At 32.7% G+C, this 17,991-nt stretch overlaps 2 protein-coding genes across 2 annotated transcripts; one reads left to right on the top strand and one right to left on the bottom strand.

The window, feature by feature from the left end:
* The first annotated feature begins 1,363 nt into the window (after window positions 1-1,363).
* Window positions 1,364-14,707, top strand: LOC132915453 (transient receptor potential protein). The gene is made up of 18 exons (XM_060975258.1): window positions 1,364-1,529; window positions 3,882-4,100; window positions 4,848-4,992; window positions 5,356-5,451; window positions 6,048-6,190; window positions 6,852-7,053; window positions 7,170-7,340; window positions 7,553-7,787; window positions 8,343-8,495; window positions 8,750-8,895; window positions 9,068-9,174; window positions 9,603-9,736; window positions 9,900-10,029; window positions 10,146-10,341; window positions 10,425-10,589; window positions 11,712-11,934; window positions 13,105-13,530; window positions 14,113-14,707. Exons 2-18 carry the CDS (start codon window positions 3,946-3,948, stop codon window positions 14,631-14,633), a joined length of 3,348 nt encoding a protein of 1,115 aa, XP_060831241.1. The 5' UTR covers window positions 1,364-1,529; window positions 3,882-3,945; the 3' UTR covers window positions 14,634-14,707.
* A 391-nt stretch (window positions 14,708-15,098) lies between these two features.
* LOC132915519 (cytochrome b5-like) lies at window positions 15,099-16,670 on the bottom strand. The gene is made up of 4 exons (XM_060975397.1): window positions 16,176-16,670; window positions 15,766-15,894; window positions 15,610-15,683; window positions 15,099-15,408 (listed from the first exon to the last, which is right to left on the bottom strand). The coding sequence occupies exons 1-4, from the start codon at window positions 16,293-16,295 to the stop codon at window positions 15,375-15,377; spliced, it is 357 nt and encodes a 118-aa protein (XP_060831380.1). The 5' UTR covers window positions 16,296-16,670; the 3' UTR covers window positions 15,099-15,374.
* Between the last annotated feature and the right edge of the window lie 1,321 nt (window positions 16,671-17,991).

Below are 17,991 nucleotides of genomic sequence, written 5' to 3'. Positions count from 1 at the left end.
TATCCATTTCTAAAGTTTTATGGACCTAGTTATTATTTTCTGGAGTATTCCACAATTTGAATAGGAGCTAGTATTATATTACTGTACATTGTCTGTAACCTGAACATTATTCTTAAAGTGAATGTAAATTTAATACACGCGTATAATTAAATAATTAAAGGAACAAAAAAAGTGACTATAAATGTGGTTTACGCTTCTGATTCATTCACCCCTCTCCATAATACGCTTTTCCTCCTTCATTTATGGTGACCTGAGAAAAATCAAGACTTACCACTACTATTTCCAGTGGAATCTTCAAATTTGTACGTATTGCTTGGAATTTTCCTCACGTACAGTTAGACTCGCGATTATCATAGAAAATTTTTATTAACATATGATACGTGTTATACAAATCATTTTGAAACATTCACACCAACAGTTAATTATATTAATTTTGAATGACTAATACAATCGTAATTCCTTTTCAAAGGAGTTCATAAAATTGCACAGAATATTGTTCAGTCTTATTAAAAACGAGGAAAGTATTATTAAGAAAGAAGGAAACATCCTTATTGAAAAAATGAGAAGGTTCCACTTACACTTCCTGCCTACTTAGTCCCTTTAAATATTCTTACCAATCAGTTCCCAAGTCTGCACAATACTCGCTTCATGTATACAAAATAATCCTGATAAAGCTTGAACTCTTCCAACGGTAGTACCTCCAATTCGCAAGCCGATTCTTCTCGAAACATCATTCAAACAATCAGCATTCATCTTTTCGTACAAATAACAGTGGGTAACATGGAAATAATAATAAGAATAAAATTGATTTCCTCTTTCCATAAAGAACAGCCATCATGAAAAAATCCATCTACCACTAAAACGGAAATAAGCCAAAATAACCAAGCGAAACTTCGTAGGGAAAGAAAAAAGGAAACCATCCGAACTACTAACCCTCCTAAATGTCGCTATTTCTCCCAATCAACCCGGAGGAAATTCGTTGAAGCTGTTTACACGTACACCATACGATACAAACACATCCTCATAAATGACGACAAAAATTCTGCGGGTTTCATTGAGCTCCGGTAGTCCTCTTTTGCCATATTAACTCGTGTCCAGAAGCAAACGAAGAAGAATGATCGGGGCTGAACTACCTCTGAACATCCCTTCGCCACTTCCGCGCTTTTTCTTCGTCGTGGTCCATTAATCCGAAGAATTATGACAGACTCGCAAGATTCTTCGGATCTCGTGCACGTGGATACACAATGTGATCACCAGCCGTTCCTCTTTCGATGCGATCCACGCGTTTGTGCCTAATCCATGCCCCAGCTGACCGACGTCCTATGGCTTCGACCAACTATCCAGAGCTTTGGTGAACGCACGGCTTTATTCCGCTGTCACTTGTGACCAAGTTTCAAAACGATTGAAGCTATCGAGTGAGAGGCCAGTAGACCAGAGTAGAACAGGAGTTCGTTGAGTCGATCGAGGATTGAGTTGATGAAGATCGCGATGGTCGACATCGGTTCACGTTGATCTAGAGAAACTACGAGGTACGACTCACTACGTGTATGTATAGTGTGTAGATGTAGTGAGGATTCGTTTAGAATAGTTTAAAATAATCGATGAATCCGTGGTGTAAATTGAGTCCAGTTAAACTTGTGAAAATTTTTTGTTATTTCTGTATTTAGAGGTAGGATCACAATAGCTATTAGTTTATTCTTACCGGATAAATCTTATCGGATAAATCTACCACACCGTTCTGAGCTGAATAACCTTTATTGCACTTTCTTACATCGACTAGGGATAAAAGCAAAAGAATGTCTTAAACCTATCAATTAAATCTATCGATTATATCTAGAACGATCTTCTAGTTACTATTTATTGTAACTAGCGCATCTGCATATGGATGGCGATTCTTGGATGACTGTATCTATGTTGATTGGTCAATGGAATTTAGTTGAAATTTGAATCTGCAATGAACCAATTACACGTCGGTAAAACTCAATGTTATCCGTAATTTACATTAAACAAGATTTAAAGATAAACAAAAGAAAAAGTAATAAACGTGATAATAGTACGAAAAAAAAGAAATATTTAGATTTACGATTATCTTACATTTATTTAGCGATTCAATTTATCTTCTCGTTATGGAAATTTTCATTGTTATTTTTACAATGTTCTTTCAATACCTCTGATCTTCAGTATTGAACATTTTTCTTATCAAAATAATCTTGTAAAAGCCGTAATCTAAAATAAGCTTTCTAAAGAAGCCTGTGAAAACTGTGTTACAAATTTTTCTAATGTAACTTTTACGAAACATTTTGCTCTGAAATAATTTATCGATAAAGTTTTTTAACAGCAGTTAAAGTTTTTTAGTATTTTTCATAATTTTCTCGATGAACCTAATATTGTAAAAATGCTGTACTATAGGAGAATATAGCTATATTACTTTCATATTGTTCGTGTAGTTCCATATGCAGCAAAAAAGTCGCAAGACGAAAGGGAAAGGGATCATGACAAAAGGAAAAGCAGTTTCTCGGATTGAGCAGAGAATACAGGATTCCTTTGTAATGATCCGAAGATAATCTTATGAACGTGGATATACGTCATACCTATCGATTGCTCCGCATTTCCTCCGTGAAATCCATAATTCAATTTCGATATTTAATCTAAGGGAACTTAATCTGGATACCGCGATCCGTCAAGTTAATTTTCGATTCACTTTCCAGCTGCCTGTACATTTCAAATCACAATGTTACACTTTTAGACCAATTTTCTTTATCACATTTTTTACTTAATTTGAGGTGCATGTTAGATGTAAGTGCCCAAGAAATACTCTCGATGTCCAACAATAAAGTTTATTTAACAATTAACAGTCAACAATCAACAATCACGCTTCAACAATCCACAATCGAATGCGTTTGCTTCACTGTTACACTACACCCTTCGCACTTCGCTGTTCGAAACGGAATGAATCTTTTGTTTAAAACCGAACGGATTCTTTTCTTTGTTGCCCCTCGATATCCCCACTACGCTCGCGTTTGTTAGACGTCCGCGACCGTTGCCGCGTATGCATTCTTCCGAATATTCGGCGAAAGGACCGTAGATATCGATGGTACATTAAGCACGTCGACCTTACGTTTTGATGGTATAGCGCTTTGTGTTGCGAAGCCGTCGGAAAGTTCCACAAATTCATAGCCATGGATACGTGCAAACGTTTGTTCGTCCATCATATTGTGTATACTACACACAATTTTTTAAACATACTACGAAGGAAATCGTATCACAAGTCGAGATCGCATTCACCCACGTACTGCTGTAACTTATCTACTTACTTGTAATCTATTGTAGCACCGAGATGGTCCGAGATGGTAATCTATTGTAGCTCCACATACTGTTTCAGCTCTTGAAACGTATAACGTCGTTTCCATGGCATTTTGCGAATAATGTTCTGAGATTATGTGGTCAGAGCTTAAGATTTAATTCATAGTTACTAATCTGTTCAAACATTGTTTATCATACATCTTTTTAAATATACTCCAAAGGAGAGGCAATTCTAAATTGAGATCATACAATTGTAAGTGAATCTTAAAGCTCTATGTCTCAAATATGTCTCACATTTTATTCATGTTTTATGAATAATATACGGCTTTCGGGTCATTTTCGGATCTTAATACATCTGATCGTTCTCTCTGCTCATCTAATCTTCCATACTGCTACACGATTCTCTGTCAATGTCCTCCAAGAGGTCGGGCAACGAATTTCAAAATCCGTGCAACTTTCATCATACAATTTCTATCTACCGTTATCTCTTTACCCGACTTGGAAACATCCACCCCAATAACAATAAACATTTGGAAATGTGAACCTTCCTGGATATAATAAACATTCAACGTTCGTAGGTTGTTCCTGTGTGATCGATGAACCAGTCCACGTGAGTATCGCGGGAGACACGAGTCTTGGAAGATGAATCCATCAGAATCGCAGCAGAATCTTCTCGCGAACGAAGCGAGAGCGCCATCGGTGCAATCTTTAAACCCGCCCTCGGACTACAGTCTTGGCCCAGTTGAGAAGCACTTCCTGCTCAGCGCGGAACGAGGTGATTGTGCCACTGTCAAAAGGTAATCCTTCGTGTCTGTCCGGAAGATAAATCGTCAAGGATGGCAACGGGGATGATGGAGGAGGGAAGGGTGCATCGATCTTAAAGCTGGGAGAATCGTAGTATCATAGAGCGACGATCGTTGCTTGATTTCTTGTTTCGTTACTTCTGTTACTTACCATTCGTTTTTCGAAGGATGGTATTCGAGACGGCAAAGGGACAAAAGGATTATTCCTCCTACGCGGTACAATGTGATTTCGTGATACATGTCAAACTTTCGGTAGTAATTATGCGGAATAGGGTACATTTCACCGATTTCGATAGCCTTGAAACATTTTATCAAGGTCACTACTTTGAGTAATTTCCTCTTGAATAGCCAGAGTCTGCTAGAAGCCCAAGGGGCGATTGAACGACTATGATGATTTTGAGATGGATTTATCAAGAAAGTGTGACGAGTACGAGTTATTTGTTGAATTTTATATTTTTGCAAGCTTCGTTCTTCTTAGAGAATATTTCATGTTCTCGAGATCTTTGCATATATAGGTGATAAATGTATATTAATATAGATTAAGTAGCTATAAGTAGAAAATAGAGCTGACGATCTAAAATTATAAGATTATGAGATATGGTTAATAATGTGATCCATAACCTGGAAATCCATAACCTATACTTGAACATTTAAAATTAAAACTTTATTATGATCGTCTCAAAAGAAAGAAAAATTGGAAACGTAAAAATTATATAGGAAAAATTAAACATTATGAATCAGACTATTGGAAGAGAACAAGGATCATCCAGAGATCCTCAACATCAACTGCGTGGATCCTCTTAACCGATCCGCTCTGATCGCCGCTATTGAGAACGAGAATGTTGAACTCATCAGACTACTTCTCGACTTAGGCATTCAAGTGAAGGTAACATTTTCCATCGTAATTAACAATTACTTAAAATTAATTTATTATATTATATTAAATTTTATATAAATATATATTATATTTATATTAAAATTAAATTAACAATAACTTAAAGAAAAAAATATCCGAGAAAAGATTGATGATTTATTAGCAAGCATAGTGAAAGAGCAACAGAACTTGTTGTAAAATTTAAGTAACGCAATAGATAATATTACATTGTGTTGTAAATTGGCTATACAATACACGGATGATACAACAGAAATGATAGTATATAGCGCACAATACCGATAAAGTTTCTACCGGTGGGTCCACGCGTTTAAAAGCATAGTACACGACCAACATAATTTCTGCTTCTTCCTTCAGGATGCACTCTTACACGCCATAAAAGAAGAGTACGTGGAAGCTGTGGAGATCCTTCTTGAATGGGAGGAAAAAATACACGAGCCTGGTCAACCTTACGTAAGATTAATTTTTTTCGATAAAATATTCTCTCTTTTGTAAATTAATCTGTTAACTGAGGAAGACAAGCTAACTCATCTCACTTGATAAATTAGTAGTCTTCCTACGTAAAGGAGTTAAGAGTTAACTTCTTCTGCATCTCCTATGTTACAATGCATCAATTCATTTCTACTGAAAATAAATTCTATAATATTTATATTTTAAAAATTTAAGATCGATATATCAGAGACTGATTTGTCGTTATTAGATTTTATTTTTTTAATTTTTAATTTTTAATTTTCTAATTTTTAATTTTTTAGTTATTAAATTTATAAAGATTATATGTAGATATTTTTTATCAATAGACAAAGAGCTAATGGTCTTCGTCATTCCTTTCAATTATGTTTGTGAATCTCATTAGAGATTTATTTATACAAAATGATTCTAAAATTGTGGAATTCTTCGAAGACGAGTTTGCAGAGTTTTATGAAATTTTGTGAATTTCGTAATTTTCCTAATTTAATATTATAAATTTCAAGAAAACATATGAAAATTTTGCTATTATAAAGGACACAAATTCATTTATTTTTCTTACCATTTTATGGATTTCTCTGCAGAGTTGGGAAGCTGTAGACAGATCATCGTCGAACTTTACACCAGATATAACTCCACTGATTTTGGCAGCACATAAGAACAATTACGAAATTTTAAAAATCCTCCTAGATCGTGGTGCCACGCTTCCCACTCCTCATGATGCCAGGTATCGTTTTACAATGAAATAGATTCATTCACGAAGCATCGTCGTTATTAATTCGTTTCATTATATGCATACGCTTAGACCAGGAGTTCTGAACTTTAAACGAAAATAAATTTCTTTAATTTTCAGATTTTGTTACCGATCTATGAACAATTGTCTAAAATCGATTAAAATAGTGTTAATTCGAATATTTTAAATCGAACTAGACCAGTTATTATATGTTTTTTGGCTTCATGCCAATACTCATTTGCCGCTTACGGTGCAGTTATTCGATTAAACGTGCTAATTATGTTATTGTTGAAGTGACACGTGCTGATCTCAAAACGTGCCGAACAGTAACGTGCTTGAATTAGATTCTATTAAAAAATATGACAGCCCGAATTTGAGGTTAGATTTTTGCCTTCACTGTAATACTATTGTAATACTATTACGCACGTTTTAGTTACCTTCAACCATCCTATAGACAAATTTATTCTAACTTTAAATTAATTTTTCTTTCATTCATCATTTAACTTTTATGAAAAATATAATTTTTTCAAAATTCTTTGAAAGTTTTCAAATATCTCACTCTTTTGTTTACTAACAATTTTATACTATTTTTAATACTCTTTATTCAATAATGTTTCGTTATCAATATTTTTTATTCGTTTCATTTTTCCCTAAGATGTGGTTGCGACGAGTGCGTGACATCCAGCGAACAGGATTCTTTAAGACATTCTCAGGCGCGAATAAACGCGTATCGCGCGCTTACATCACCATCTTTAATCGCCTTATCATCGAGGGACCCTCTTCTGACAGCTTTCGAACTATCCTGGGAACTTCGTCGATTGAGTCATATGGAACAAGAATTTCGTTTCGAGTATAATGTAATAATAAATTAATTTACGACCCCTTATCATTGTTATTACAACAGCTTTTAGATAAATAGTTGTATATTAAAGATAATTTACCAATTAATTCGTATATTAATTTTCTATCACAGGAGATGCGGGAGCAAACACAAAATTTTGCTACAGCCCTGTTGGATCACGCTCGTACCTCTCTGGAATTGGAGGTAATGTTGAATTATAATCCGCACGGCGAAAACTGGGAACCTGGAGAAAGACAAACCCTGGATCGACTCAAGCTTGCTATTAAATACAAACAGAAACAGGTGAAATAAATTATACTTTTATGTAAAGTAAATCCTACAAATTCGATTTACAACATTTTTTATTATAATATTATTATATTTACAACTTTGATATCAAATAACTAATGACAAATGAGTAACTAAAAATGAATTGTTAGAACTTCAGTTTCCAAATGATTAATAGTTAGTATTTTTAACGATATCTTCAATCTTTTCTTAATTTTTGATTAAAGTTCGTGGCTCACCCAAATGTTCAACAATTACTGGCTGCTATCTGGTACGACGGTTTGCCTGGCTTTCGAAGAAAAAGTATGATCGGACAGTTTATAGAGATCGGGAAGCTTGGAGCGATGTTTCCAGTGTACAGCACAATCTACATGCTCTCGCCAACGTCACCAATGGGTCTGTTTATGAAGAAACCTTTCGTCAAATTCATCTGTCACTCCTCTTCCTATGCGTTCTTCTTGAGTAAGTTTTTCTATCTTATGATCAATTTTATCTATAGAAAAATTATCAATTTGCTTTCATTATGATTTAAGAATATTTAAAACTTGTTACAAAGTTACAAAAGTTATCCTATTAATCTTTATATATAAAATTCTGCAATTCTGAAATTTGTTACAGAATTTCCACAGAATTTCTAAATCTTCCTCCTTTCCAAATTCTCTCAATGATTAAATGCGATGATTGAATAATTCGGTACTATTAAATAATTCAATAAATAACTAATTTAATAGTTAAAATAATAGCGAAATAAACAACGTTTATGAAAGAACAAATTCAAACCATTCTTATTTTTATTCTAATCAAAGTCGATAGAATGGAAAACAAATTTATCGTTGTTCTAAAAATAAGAAATCAAATTAACATTCGACTTCTAATTACGCGTTGGAAAAGAACAAAGTTTTCACTCAGCTCCTCCGCCAAGCCTTTCAATGAAGGGATGGCGGTTAAAAGAATTAATTGTTAGAAATTTAGTTATAATGAGCAACAAGGACTCGAGCTGATTGGAATTTGCGTTAGTGCTTCTCGGGATGGCGTCACAACGTATCGAGTACTTGGTAATCGAATTATTTGGGAACGCCTGGATGCACGAGATACTGGCCGGATGGAAAAGACGGGAACGTGGCTGCATTCCTGGTTTCGTCGAATCCGGTGTCATCATCTACGTAATCAGTAAACAGACCTTGATGAACGCTTGCTTAAAACAAGAGAAAGACAATCAATATTTCCTCCCTTACGTTATTTTATTTTATTAAAAATTTATTATTAATTTTATTACTTATTAATTTTTATTTTATTAAAAATTTATTATTAACTTTATTACTTATTAATTTTTATTTTATTAGAAATTGTTTATGTGCAGTTTGATTTATTGTTGCTTATTTTAGGGTGATCAACGAATAGGATAACTAGCTTAAATTTTTTAGGTCTGGTTATGGGTGAAATGAGATCATTATGGTCGGATGGGTTGCTGGAGTACATATCAGACCTTTGGAACATAGTGGACTTCGTTCAGAATATGTTTTACGTGATTTGGGTAATGTTACGAATAACCGCATGGATTGTAGTTCAGGTAATATATCTTTTTCTACTTTCTAATTGTTAATATGTCCATGAAAAAAAAGTTACTCTTATCACGTATCTTATAGCGTTTTTTTTAATATCACGTTCTCCAAACATGAACTAATAGAACCATTTAATTTAATCGAAGATACAATGATTGTTCTATATCATTTGTGTAATAGAGGGAATACTGGAATGGCCTAGATCCTTGGTATCCCAGAGATCAATGGCACGCCTTCGACCCTATGCTTCTTTCTGAGGGAGCCTTCGCAGCTGGTATGATTTTCAGGTAACACAGTATTATTCATAAAAGATATAACTTAGAAAAAACGAAGCTGGCACCCCGCTGGGGGTAGCCACCCACATGCTATATTTATTTTTATTTTATTTTATTTTTTTTTTTCTTCACCAATAAGATATAACACTTTACCAAATGTCCATAAGGACAAATTGTAAAAAAAACAAAATAAAAAAAAAAGAAAAAAACACAGTATTATCCAGATTTACTCATTTACGATAATTTACTAAAGAAATGAAATTCTGAAAGGAATGATTACCTGAAACGATTGACTTAAAGGACATTCTTTTCATTTTTATTAGAAAAGATCATTTCTTCTTAATTTAGTGATTGCAGTGACGCTACAAACCAAATAATAAAATATTTGGTTGAATGGAGGTGACGTTAATTTTGAAATGAAAGCTATAGCCTGTTTTCAGTTTTTTGAAACTAGTTCACATATTCAGCGTGAATCCTCACCTCGGGCCACTTCAAATTTCCCTGGGGAGAATGATAATAGACATTATCAAGTTCTTCTTCATTTATACTCTGGTGCTGTTCGCCTTTGGCTGCGGTAAGCTACTTTCTCACGTTCATTTATTCACACTCCTTGAAGCTCATTAATCTGTTTCCAAACTAAAGATATCATCTTGCTTTAAGAATTACAAAGTTCAAATATTTTTATCATTATTAATGATAAAAGGATTAAAAAAAATGGAAGGTCTTGCTTAATTTAGGAATGAATCAACTAATGTGGTATTATGCGGACTTGGAGAAACAAAAGTGTTATCATATGAAGGATTTTCCGGATCTACCTGATTTTGATAATCAGGAGAAGGCTTGTTCAATTTGGAGACGTTTCGCCAAGTATGTAGCGACTATAACAACCACCTTAAAAAGCTTTTACCATGTAACCAATTTCACTAAACTTCTTGTGGCTTTTGTAATTAATATAATCACATTTTCTCAACAACTATTTTTAGTTTGTTCGAGACATCGCAATCGCTTTTTTGGGCCAGTTTCGGTATGGTAGATCTGATGTCGTTTGATCTAACTGGAATAAAAAGCTTCACCAGATTCTGGGCGCTTCTTATGTTCGGTTCTTACTCTGTCATAAACGTTATCGTGTTACTGAACATGCTTATTGCCATGATGTCTAATTCCTATCAAATCATCTCGGTACAATATATTATAAAATAGTTTTATTCAGAGCTTATTCTTATTAAATAATCAATGAATCATTCGGCTAATGTAATTCGTAGGAAAGAGCTGACACTGAATGGAAATTCGCCAGGAGTCACTTATGGATGAGTTACTTCGAAGACGGTGATACTGTGCCTCCTCCATTTAATATGGTTCCAACCGGCAAAACGTTCAATAAGATCATCAAGTGCGGGAAGACCGGGCGGCAAACCAGATCTTTGATTGTGTGTACATACTTCAATTATTACTGTTCTAATTTAAATGATAGAATGAAGGATAATTATTATAATATTACGATTGTAAAATGTAATGAGAATATTACTGAAAGTGAAAGGAATAAGAAAAGTGGAATGTAGATACAAAAGAAACATATTTAGAAGTAAAGTAGTTTAATAAAGTAGTAACATGAAATAGAGGGACTTTGGACTTAATAACAAAAGATGTAGGAATGAAGAGACTTAAAGGATAAAGAAAATTAAAAATGTGAAACGATCAGGAGCAAAGAAACTCAAAGAAGAAGAGATATAGGGAAAAGAGATGAAGAGCCATAAGAAGAGAAGAAACAGTTAAGATTTCAAGGACGAAAAGATTTAAGTATAAAGGAACTTAAGAATGGAAACTCTTAAATGCAGTTGAATTTATTGTTAAAGACAGACTTAATATAACATAAGAATCTTTTCTTTTTTTTATTTGGTAGTACTTCACAATCAATTCTCATTGAGCATTATAAGTAAATTATTCTGGCGTGGTACTATAACGTGAATAATAAATGATTATCGCATGTTTGGTTCTAGCTGAATCTAATGTTTAAATCTAGAGGCTAATGTCTAACATAAGAATTCAGAATTGTAATATTAGTATCGTGGACGAAAGGCCTAAGAGATATCAGGCGAACTACAAACAATGTCGCGAGAAAGCCGAAGTGCCGACAAGCCCAACAATGTATCGTCGGTTCTTCAATCGAATAGTTTCGCGGGAAAGGGCTATGTGATCCTGGCCAGGTGCGGTTGCGGAGCACGCGCGTGGTAGGGCTAAGCAAAAAACAAGGGTTTGCTAAAGACAAAGACAAATTAACAGCCAATGTGAGTTGAAAAGTCAGAGTGCGAATTGCATTGTCGAGAGAGCGTTGGATCTGTGGTGACGGGAGTTGCGAATTAACTATCTAATTGCCTTAATTATAATACGTTACTGTGATTAGTTCACGTTAAACAACCATCGTTTCCTATTTAACCAACATCTGTTTAATTCATTTATTGTAAATAAACTAATTGTAGTAAAGATCCTACATTAATGTTTGCGAAATCGCCACTACTGAACTAAAAGAAATCTTTAAAAATAATTTTCAGAAAAAGTCCAGAGAAAAAGCGTTGGCAAGACACGACACTGTAATGCGATTACTCATCAGACGGTATGTAACTGCGGAACAAAGAAAACGAGACGAGTTCGGTATCACCGAAGACGACGTTATGGAGATCAGACAGGACATTTCCACGTTACGATACGAGCTTATTGATATACTTCGACAAAATGGAATGAGAACACCAACGCTCGACAAACAGGATGCCGCACGTAAGATCCAAATTGCTTGCACCATGTTGCACCTTCAACTATTCCTATTTCATTATTTTATTATGCAATTAATGAATACTATTTTGTATCTAAGATTCATATCTTAGATTACAGCGATAAAATATCGAAAAATTAGTTATACTCGGTTGCTCTTTTAAATTTATAATTGACAATATAAGAATAAGTTCATGTGATTATTGTCTGTTATTGTTTGAGATATGATAACTATTTATGTTATATATCACAAAAAGTAACTTGAGTTTCATTGTGTTTCATCATTATGTTTAAATTATCGAGCATTTTTTAATTATTATTAACTGTTTGCATTAGTCGATATTACATTATCCAGGTGTATGTATATACTATGAAGCTTTGATATGAGTAATTTTTTCAAAGAAATATAGAAATATGTAGTCAGTCATCTTGTCTTTCAAGATATAAAAGATATAGAAATATTCATGTTAATATTAACACTTTGTGGACTGTATAAAATGTGGACTATAAAAATGTTAATATAATAAAACAGTAAAGAAAGCAATGGCTGCTATAAACAAAATGTTATGTTAGTATTTTTAATTCCTTGGCTAACATAAAAAATCATATTGAAAAGTTCTTCGCCAAAAAACCTGAGAGGTTCTGGAAGGTTAGAATATTCAAGTTGTGTGAAAGATGGAGAAAAGTTGTGAAACAAAATGCCATATTAAAATTTAATAAATGTATATCGAATCGAAATGTAAATCAGAACGAACTCTCCGAGGGACTGTTTGAATATTTTCTACCACTTCAAAAATACACTGGAATTCAAGCAGTATGCTTGTCAGAGCATACGGGCCCCCAAGTGTAAAGAACTTGAGAAAGGTTATAATTAACCTAAAAGAAAAATCTTTTCTCTCGCGTAAAAAAGTAAATCAAATAAAATGACACAAGTAATACGGCTAATAATTAAAGCGCGGATATTTATGCAAAATTATATTTTTATAAACACGTCTAAAAATATTTAACGTAAATAGAAACTACTAATGTTATTGTTAATGTCTTAATGTTATTTAATGTAATATGAAACTACTAAATATTATTGCAAGCATATGCGCATTTTGTATTTGTAGATGTAAAAAATCCGCAACCTGCTATTAATAATAAATAACAATCAATAATAATTGTTTTCATTAGTATCTGGCAAGAAAGGTCGTGTGATGGAACGTCGACTGCAAAAGGACTTCCAGATCGGTATAGTGGAGGGTATCGTGAACGCCGTGATTCAGAGTGAGAAGGAACCTAAAGATGTGTTCAGTCAAATCGCGAAGGCTATTGGTCGCAAGAGTAGCGGAAGCAAGAAGAAAGACTGGAACGCCATGGTCCGGAAGAACACTTTCGCAAAGGATCCTATTGGTAGCACGACCGAGGCCACTATGAAACAAACGCGACGTAGTATACGTAGGCACTTACAAACTCAGAATTCGGATTTGGCCTCGTTAGATCCCAATCGTTTGGTTGATTACAATCCTAACCTATTGGAAGTATCACCAACCACGAGGATCGCCTACGCGAAATTCATGATAGGTCGGGCAAGACCCACTCCAGAGCAAAAGGAGGGGGGTAAGTGTATCTTTCTTCCTCATACTTATGTCTTTCTTCTATACTAATGTCCCTTATTATTGTTATTTATAGAAATAATAAATATTTATAGTAATAAGGTTGAACCTTCCTACATTCTAAAGCTTAACTTGGACACAGCTTCTTCGTGCAGAGAAATGATCCATATCTCTTGGTTGACCTTGTGAAATCAGCTCACTATAGTTGACACAAAATTATTTGTTTGAAACATTAGGACACAAAGGAAAATCATTCTTCTCTGACTGTCTTTTTCTTACTCTTTTTTTTTTTTTTTTTTTTTAATAAGATGTTAGCACTAGAACTATCTTGGACTAAAGCATAAAGCTTTTATCAAATAAATGGAAATACAAAAATTCTTTACATATTTCAAACAAAATTATTCCAATGAACATTATTCAAGAATGCACCGTTGTAACCCTAAAAAATTAATTAATTTACAAGACTATAAAATTACGTTTATAGAACTATAAAATTTCAATGAATTTGGATTTTAATTTGAATAATTTTTAGTATTAATTACATACAATAAAGTACATTTGTAATTTTATTTTTTGTTGCCTGTAGAAAGTAAGAATGATGCTGAAGGATCACAAAAATCCGTTCGAATTGTAACCGAGCCTGTCCATGCAACGCCGATCTTGAAAAAGACTCTACTAAAATCTTTGAGCAGTGGTAGCTTGGAGAAAGGTGGAGAGAAAGCAGTTTCGGTAGAAGTGAGGGCACCGTCGCCGATTCCCGAGGATCCGAAGGAAGGAGAGGTCGGAAATTCACCTCAGGGCAAAGCTGGTTTAGCGAAAAACCCAACAGATACAAAACCATTGTCGGAAAAAGAGGAAGGAGATAGAAAGAACACCGAAGACGAGGAGAGAAAGAAAAGGGAAGAAGAAGAAAAGAAGAAAAAGGAAATGGAAGAGGAGAAAAAGAAGAAAGAGGAAGAAAAGAAGAAGGATGAAGGAGAAAAGAAAAAAGAATCGAGCAGCGAGCCATCAAAACCTGCGGCAACAGAAGATAATGTTCCGGTAGCTACGACAAAATTGAGAGGAAAATCGAAGGCAACTGGCCAGATAATGGGTGGATGGATTTAAATTTCCTCGTTTAGCAGGAAATTTTTTTAACGAGTGAAGACGTTGGTAATTTAATTGTCTTATAGTTACGAGTTCCAGTTATAATAATTTACAATGATGGAGAAAAGAGACACCGTTTTTATTTTCGTATCTGTCTTTTTCTTCGTATATTATTATTTTTTTCTGAGGAAACGACATATAAGTAATTATCATTCAACGTCGACAAGACAGTTAATTTAATTCTTTGACACTAATTAATTTATTTAATTTATTAAGAAATTTGGATTTATTTCAATGATTAGATATTTATTTGTATATTATAGATTTTATCTTTTACATTTTTTTTTCTTTAGTATTGTCTGATTTGTTGTGAGTTTTAGTTATTATTGAGAATTAATGTAGGCGTGTGATAAAAGGAACGACAGACAACAAAACGAACAATATTGTAAAACAGTTTTAGAGACAAATGAACATTCATTCACGAGATTCATTGATTGATTCATGTTTTTTATTCGTATACACTTAGCATGCTGCCAACGTGAGTATGTACTTTCGATTCTCTCGACTTTCACATCGAATAGAAGCTTTAAGAGGCGATTTTTTTAAACAAACTTGTACGTGATAATTAATAAAAATAATAATTCTTTCTCTACATAGCAATTTATAATTAGCTCTATATGTATATTGGTAGTATAAAAAGGAATAAAATAAATTAATATAATTTAATCAGAAATGGATTTATCCAGTTATTTCCTTGTGTCACTATATACATTTGAAACATAATACTGATAAAAACCTACAAATAAAAATTATTTTATTGTTAATATTTATGTGTAAAAAATACTCTCTCTCTCTCTCTCTCTCTCTCTCTTTCTCTCTCAATATTCTATTCACAATTTATCATAATTTATCTTATTTTACTATTTCTCTAATATTTCTTCTATTATTTTACTGTAACATTTTAACACATCTTTGAATTAAAAAAATTGTTTCATACCCTCTCCTGTCTCTCTGCGTTTCCATTTTAGTGGACATCTTATTCTCTTTTTTTCTATTACTTATTTTATCTTCCTATAACGTAAAATAAATATTTTGACGATTGTAACTAAAGGTATAAAAAGATAATGCGAAAATATAAATTGTATATTTTTACCTCCACTAATTCACCCACAAGCAACGTCTTCAAAAAATTTTTTGCATCTGAAGAATGTCCGTATTCGTCGAATGCACGTGTTGCATCTTGTCCTGCATATTCTTCCAATAACTCTTTTCCGCCAGGATGCTGAAATCAATTTAAAAATTTTGATTAAGATTTCCAGCACAAAGAATTATTCCTAACGCAATGAAAAATATTTTCAATTTTAAGGCTAAAAGTTTCTCAATTTTCCTTAAATACCATATTGCAAAAAAGTTATTAAAAAATTTCTTCTTGTTTTCCCTACCTTATAATTTATAATTAAATAAATGTAATTACGATTTACTTTATTGTTCATTTATTTTGAAAATATTTTACAATCGCTTTTGCAATCTTTTGTAATTCTCTTTATATCTTTGCTCACTTACCTTATGTTGGTAATCAGTCACATCATATACCATGTCATTAATGATGATCCAGAGGCTCCCTTCGTTTTTTCCATCGTGTTTCGCCACTTCTTTCAACGAATATCTTGATAGTTCGTTCATTTTTGATAATAAATAAAGATTAAAGAATAAGTTTCAAAGTTTTCTTGACTAATGAATTTAATTAAACAATTTCACAGAGATCCATCCTCTTCTAAACTTGACTGTTGAATGAAGGAATATCAGTTAGCGCGATTGATTTTGAATCGAACAAGGAAAAAGTACACAGACATGATCAACTCCGCATATGCGATAAACCGAGATAATACATGTCACGTCTGAGAGATTGGGAATTTCAAGAGGAAAACTATTATATTTTCAGTTTTATCTATGTTGTGTGCTAGGAAGTTCGATTAACTAATCTGACACTTTCGATGATTTTGTAACATTTTTTTCTTTCATTAACTGGGGACTTCCTATACTATTTTTTATACTTCTTTAATTTTCTATTTATTTTATCTGCTTCTGATAATTTTGTTAATATTACGCTTTTAATATTTCGTATAAATGAAAAGAATCTCATTAACACGATTAATAAATTAACCAAAATTTTAATTAATCACACAGTGAAAATTTCTTTAATCAAAGAAATGTAAAACGATATTCCGAATACTTCGATAAAAAATGTATATAAATTTAATGTACGTTTATAAATAATAATAATACAGTATAAGGTTTCGAAAATTGGAAAAAATTGTTAAAAAATAAAAAAAATGTAAATTATGATACTCTGATACAGCGATGATTTTGTGTTCTATTTACGTCATGATAAAATAAGATTACATCTGGATTTTGTTATTGAAACAGCAAATATATATAATCGACGAATATACTTAATATAACAGATAAGACGAATGTTACTGATGACTAAAATCAGTCGAATTTTATACAATCTATTCTTAAGCAATATTTCTTATTGACAATTTACTGTTATATAACTACTATTGGTGTGGGATAATTATTCTGAAGTATCGGAGGTTATTATGAAGATTTACGTCATACATATATGTATAATCTTTACAATAGGAAATACGACACGAGACACGAGACACAGTGAAATATTTGCATTAAAGCCTGATAAAAGATCAGTTACCTCGTTTATAAATTTTTGGTTCTTCGAAAAAGTTAAATATTTGAGAAATAACATATTAATGATACCTTTTTCATTGTAGGCTTATTTTTAAGGTAGTTCAATATTTTATAATTTCGAGTGATTGTTGAGAATTTAAAATATTCTATTTATCATAATTATATTATAAAAAGATACAAGAATAGAAGATCTAAATAGAATTGTTTATTTATTATTGTTAAGGTATGGAGAATTTGAAGAAGTATTACAAAGAACTTTATTCGAATATTCACATAACTTTGCTCGTTACGTGAGTTACTCGCCGGAGGCTTAGGGCACGAGATTTCACACTGCGCATTGCTCTTTTCTCAACAGAGGCCTACACCATCATGCGACGCTTACGCACATACTAGGGAGAGGATACATACTTGTGTGTGTTTTCGCTCTATGTTCCCTCACTCTCACTACAATACAAATGTACTATATATTCAACAATTACGATTAAATTATATTTTATAATGATAATTGAATTGTTATTTAATAATTATGATTTATTGATAATAATAATTATTTAAATAATAATAATTTTATTTAAATATTCTACTCCTGTATCAGGAATCTTATTAAAATTCTTTTAATAAAACTCTATTTTTTTCTAAGTTTAAGATAATATACATACATACATTTTAT

Source organism: Bombus pascuorum, chromosome 17, assembly GCF_905332965.1.
Source record: "Bombus pascuorum chromosome 17, iyBomPasc1.1, whole genome shotgun sequence".
NCBI classification, from domain to species: domain Eukaryota; kingdom Metazoa; phylum Arthropoda; class Insecta; order Hymenoptera; family Apidae; genus Bombus; species Bombus pascuorum.
This window is presented reverse-complemented; position numbering and strand designations above follow the sequence as displayed.

Coding starts and splice junctions, on each gene's coding strand:
- LOC132915453 (XM_060975258.1), top strand. CDS start 3,946: ATGAATCCATCAGAATCGCAGCAGAATCTTCTCGCGAACGAAGCGAGA. Junction 8,896..9,067: donor CCGCATGGATTGTAGTTCAG/GTAATATATCTT, acceptor TTTGTGTAATAG/AGGGAATACTGGAATGGCCT. Junction 10,030..10,145: donor ATTTGGAGACGTTTCGCCAA/GTATGTAGCGAC, acceptor AACTATTTTTAG/TTTGTTCGAGACATCGCAAT.
- LOC132915519 (XM_060975397.1), bottom strand. CDS start 16,295: ATGAACGAACTATCAAGATATTCGTTGAAAGAAGTGGCGAAACACGAT. Junction 15,684..15,765: donor TTGTGGGTGAATTAGTGGAG/GTAAAAATATAC, acceptor TTTACGTTATAG/GAAGATAAAATAAGTAATAG. Junction 15,409..15,609: donor ACGCAGAGAGACAGGAGAGG/GTATGAAACAAT, acceptor TTTTATTTGTAG/GTTTTTATCAGTATTATGTT.